Below are 4,669 nucleotides of genomic sequence, written 5' to 3'. Positions count from 1 at the left end.
AACAAACCCCTGCATAAAAAACAAGGGCAACACAGAAAAGGGTGTACAAATTAACAAAGCCAGTCTGTATTACTGATTGACAAATTTCTATTAAATTTCTAGCTAGGTGACCCACACCAGAGAAATAACAGCCTAGCCCAACATGATCAGGTTCAGGAGTTGGGACCAGTCAGGCCCAGCCTAAATTTCTTGTTCTATCAAATAATGATGGCCTGGAAATTATATTGACATCTTTCACATCAAAGGGGAGAGAGAAAGTGCATTCAGTGGATGTCGATTCGTCACACAGAAGATCCAAATGGATATTGAAGAGATAAGAAAGAAAAAAAAAAACAAATTGTGTGTCAGTGATTATGAGAAGATATGTACTAGGACAGAGAATATACCCGTCCTTTTTTCCTTAACCCTAAATGATGTTTAATTATGTATTTTTATGAGTTTATGTTAACTATAGCTTTTTTTAATTCATTAAAATAAATGATATCAAATTAATGGATGTTTAAATATACTTTAGTAATATGGAAATATTTTACTACATAGAGGATTGGCACATGAGGATGGAAGATTGGTATTAACTCACTAAAATTTCTTAATTAGAAAGATTAGCTTCACCAAACAACATTAGAAACAGAAGTGTTACAATAGAATATTTGGAACATTAATTTTATGGATCAGTTGGTAACAATACAAACATAAGACCTAACCCTCTCAGCCATAGTCCATGTTACCTCAACAATAGCATCAGTGATGTTAAGCCCCAAAGCCTCCCAAACCGCATCAGAACCATTGATGATATTATTTGCACAAGGACCTTCTACATCTCTTTCACTATCACAGCTATAACCGTGCATAGAATCACAATCATCCACAACCTTAGCCTTCACTGTCTTTCCATTTTTTGCAGTTATGAGAATCAAGTTTCCACATCTGCTACCTTTATCATACCAACCAGTAGAGAGGGCAACAATAGGTTGTGTGTTCTCATGGTATTTTCCATCACATGCTGATGGTCCACTACCAGCTGCAGTGAAATCATTGTTTGAAAGAAGGGCTGGAGTAGAGGAAGTGATAGGAGGTGAGCAATCATATGTGTAATAGCTAGTGCCTCCACAGATGAGAGTTCCGGCACTGTTGCAACCTCCGGCGGTGGAAGATCCATTGGTACAGACATGGGTTCCAACTGTGGGATCATCGGTGCACTTTCCACTGATGCAGATGAGCTGACCTGGACAATCGTTTAGGGTTTGGCATGTACCTCCACAAGATGAAGAGATTGCAGTTGTGAGGGAAGGAATAAGGAAGAAGAAAAGGGTGAGAAGAGGTAAATAAGATTCAAGCTGAGCCATGGATTGATCACAAAAAGCTAACAAAGGGAGTTTGGGCAAAAGCCAAAAAATAGTAAGATGGATATTATGATGCTTACCAAAATATCTGTGACAATTACGTACGGATCGATCCAACACCACACATAAAGAAACGGATACAATTTCGCGGACTCGGCTTCTGTCAATTCGAAATTTCGCTGCTATGCCCATAGCAGGATTGTTCTTGCTACATGTACGTGGCTGAACCTCAGCAAACCACGTTTAACTGAAAAGTAATCTGTTTACTTAATGTTAACCTAAATATTATTCCAATTACAACTTTGTCTTTTTGTTTGGGATACAATAGTAAATTAAAAATAAGAGATGCAATGAGAATCAAACACCGAACCACGCTCTCGCCTCTTCTTCTTCTGTTCTTCTACTTCTTCTCGGTTTACACACACAAAACACATATAGAAGGAGCTCAGAGCCTCTTTCAACAAGAATATCTTGATGTATAGAAACAGGTAAGAGTAATAAGATCAAAAAACCTTTTTTTCAAGATGAATAAAATTTCTGAATATTGTGAATAATTCCTGAATATTCAAGGAATAGATAATTCAGTCTACAATATCAGGCTCCATAGAAGCTCGTTGCTAAGGAGAAAATTCTCTCCTATAGAAAGAAGAATTCCTTTATCATGGCCTTATGGGTGACGTGACTTCATCGGACTCTCGAGTCGGGTCATCGTTGCACTTCCAATCTGTTGACTGATGAAGTCAAAACTATCTCCCCCCCCCCCTTGGACATTTGATGGTGCCAATGCTCATGGTGAGGGATCGTGATCTTCTACGGTGTGCTACCTGTAATGGCTTGAGTAGCACACAAATAAGGCAGGGGGAAGGCGGTCATTGCGCCATGCCCTGTTTGTGCCCCGCTCAGGCTGCTACGAGCAATGCGTCGTAGAAGATCTGAATTGCATGGTGAGGGAGTTCTAATCTTACCATAGGTGAAGGGAAACTCGATTTTTTTCCTATGATTCATACCATCGGCATCTATTCTATTCAATGCCATAATAATCTAAGAGAGACCCTTTTAGATGCAAAAGGGGTTTTTTTTGGGGGGGGGGTGCGGGGTGGGGGGTAGGGACTGGATCCTCTCCCCGGACATGAATAGTACTCTCCATTTATGTTGTTTTATCGATGTGAGTGTCCTAGCACTGATGAGGACTTAATTTTTACAATCTCATATATTAGGTTTCGCTCTATCCCTCTCTCTAATCTCTTCTGAATAGCATCCATTTTGATCGGAAATATTAATAAAGGAGGAAAAGGATCGAGTTTTCCTTCACCCATGGTGAAAAGAGAATCTCTTAATATTCTAGTGAGTAGACTCATAAAATAGTGACAATGGCATTATCTCAGACTTTGTACAATAGGAGGTAGAGGGAATAGTGACACATCAATGGCTATATTCTCTTCACTTATAGTGAAGAGATAAAGTAAGGAATGATTGTATTAGAATCGAATTGAGAGTTGCACCAATCCAGGACAAATTCCGTGAGAGCCGCTTAATGTGGTATGGTAATGTCGAACGGAGACCCATGGATGCATTAATAAGGAGGAGTGACTAGAATCAGTTTGAAGGAACTAAAACAAGTAGAGACAGACCTAAAAAGACTATTGGAGAAGTGGTAAGAAATGATATGCATGTGGTAGAGCTCTTTTTTACTTTTTTACTCCTTTCTACTTCTCGTATTTCTTTTACTGTCACGGGCTCTTTGGATCCATGTAGCGGACCCCATTTAGTTGGGATAAGGTTATGGTGGTTGTTGTTGTTCAACGAAACTTCTTCAAACTTTCCAGGCACTGCTACTAGAGTTGAGGCGGAGCCAAACACTTGTAAAAGTAAAACCTTCAATTTTCCTTCTCTCTCTGATTTTTTGTATCCTTAAATCTGTTGCCTTGCAACTTCGTCAATTTCTCTTGGAATTGGAGACTTATAGTTTGAATCGTTATAATTTTGAAGCCAACTCCTATAGAAGTATATGGAAAAAATTTTCCTATACCCATAGTGTAAGGTTCAGCTACCATTTTAGGGTCCTAAAACATCCTCCTATTGGATGAAGTCACTAATACCTTCCCCTATTACACGATATCTTCTCCCACCCATTCGAAAGTTGCGGTCAAGAGATTCCCCTTCACCGTGGCTTAAGGAAAACTTGATCCTAAAAATATAACATTTCCATGTTTTCCTTACTCCTCTAATTCTATGTATCCTTAAACGTGGATTGTATGTAACTGCGTCAATTTCTTTTAGGATTGGGATTCGTAGTTTGAATCATTAATTCTAAGTTTGAAGCTTTAGAATCATAAGAGCTTAGTCTCCCATGGTGTGTCTTGAATCTTGATTGACTTTGAATTCCAATTAATTGGAAAAAAGGAGGGAAAGAAGGGGAGAAAAAAAAAAAGGAGATAATGAAGAGAAATCCTCCGTCAGTTGTAGAATATGTGACACAATGATATGGTACATGACGATTAAGTTATTCCCAACGTATGTTGTCTTGCTACGAATTTTTTTCCTCTTCTGCCCGCTGTCCGGACAGGACCGTGTTGTCCCCTCTCATGGGGGAGCGAAATGATGATTTAACCTCGCTCGGGCAGGGGGTTAGGTTGTCATTTTGCACCCCCACATGAGGGGACAGCACGGTCCTGTCCGGGCAACGGACAGAAGAGGATAGCGATAGTCTTGCTACCATGTGTTCTACCACTGATTGGATGGGATGGAAAAACAGAGCAAGGGTGGATGCTGAGATGGAAAAGAAGGGGGGCAAGAGGGCAAGGTGGAGATGGAGCTAGTTGGGGGAGGGAGGGTGGGAGCATATTAAGTTTCAGTGTTGATTTTGACCTGTTTTTTATTGATTTGTAATTGGGCTACTATTGGGTTTGGTTTCGATTTTACATGTATACAATAAGGAAATCAATGGGAAGATTTTGATTTCTTTTTTAATAACTATCAGGTTACTATCAGTCTGGTCTTTTACCTAAAAAAAAAAAAAAACCAACTACCAGTTGGTCTTGAAATTTTTATTGGATTTGATCCGCTTTTTATTTTTGGTTAGTGCTTTCAGTCCGGTTTGGTTTCAATTTCTATTGGTTATATAAAACTAACCCAAAACCAATCCAACAACGGTTCATTTCTATTCAAGCTGAATCGATGGATTTTGGTTAGCCTAACCGATTCAAGCTGAACTCTCACACATTAGGTATCACAGATTTAATTTACCCACATATATTTTTTGGGAAAAAGGGCCAAAGATGCAGTAGCTTTTCTCATGCAAAGTCAAAAAAGGAAAAAGAACGTTA

At 39.2% G+C, this 4,669-nt stretch overlaps 1 protein-coding gene across 1 annotated transcript; it reads right to left on the bottom strand.

The window, feature by feature from the left end:
- Positions 1-656: 656 nt before the first annotated feature.
- LOC122652393 (kiwellin-like) lies at positions 657-1,346 on the bottom strand. The gene has a single exon (XM_043846115.1). The coding sequence runs from the start codon at positions 1,344-1,346 to the stop codon at positions 672-674; it is 675 nt and encodes a 224-aa protein (XP_043702050.1). The 3' UTR covers positions 657-671.
- Positions 1,347-4,669: the final 3,323 nt, after the last annotated feature.

Source organism: Telopea speciosissima, chromosome 2, assembly GCF_018873765.1.
Source record: "Telopea speciosissima isolate NSW1024214 ecotype Mountain lineage chromosome 2, Tspe_v1, whole genome shotgun sequence".
Classification (NCBI taxonomy): Eukaryota; Viridiplantae; Streptophyta; class Magnoliopsida; order Proteales; family Proteaceae; genus Telopea; species Telopea speciosissima.
Note: the sequence above shows the minus strand (reverse complement) of the source record. Positions and strands in the feature narration are given on the sequence as shown.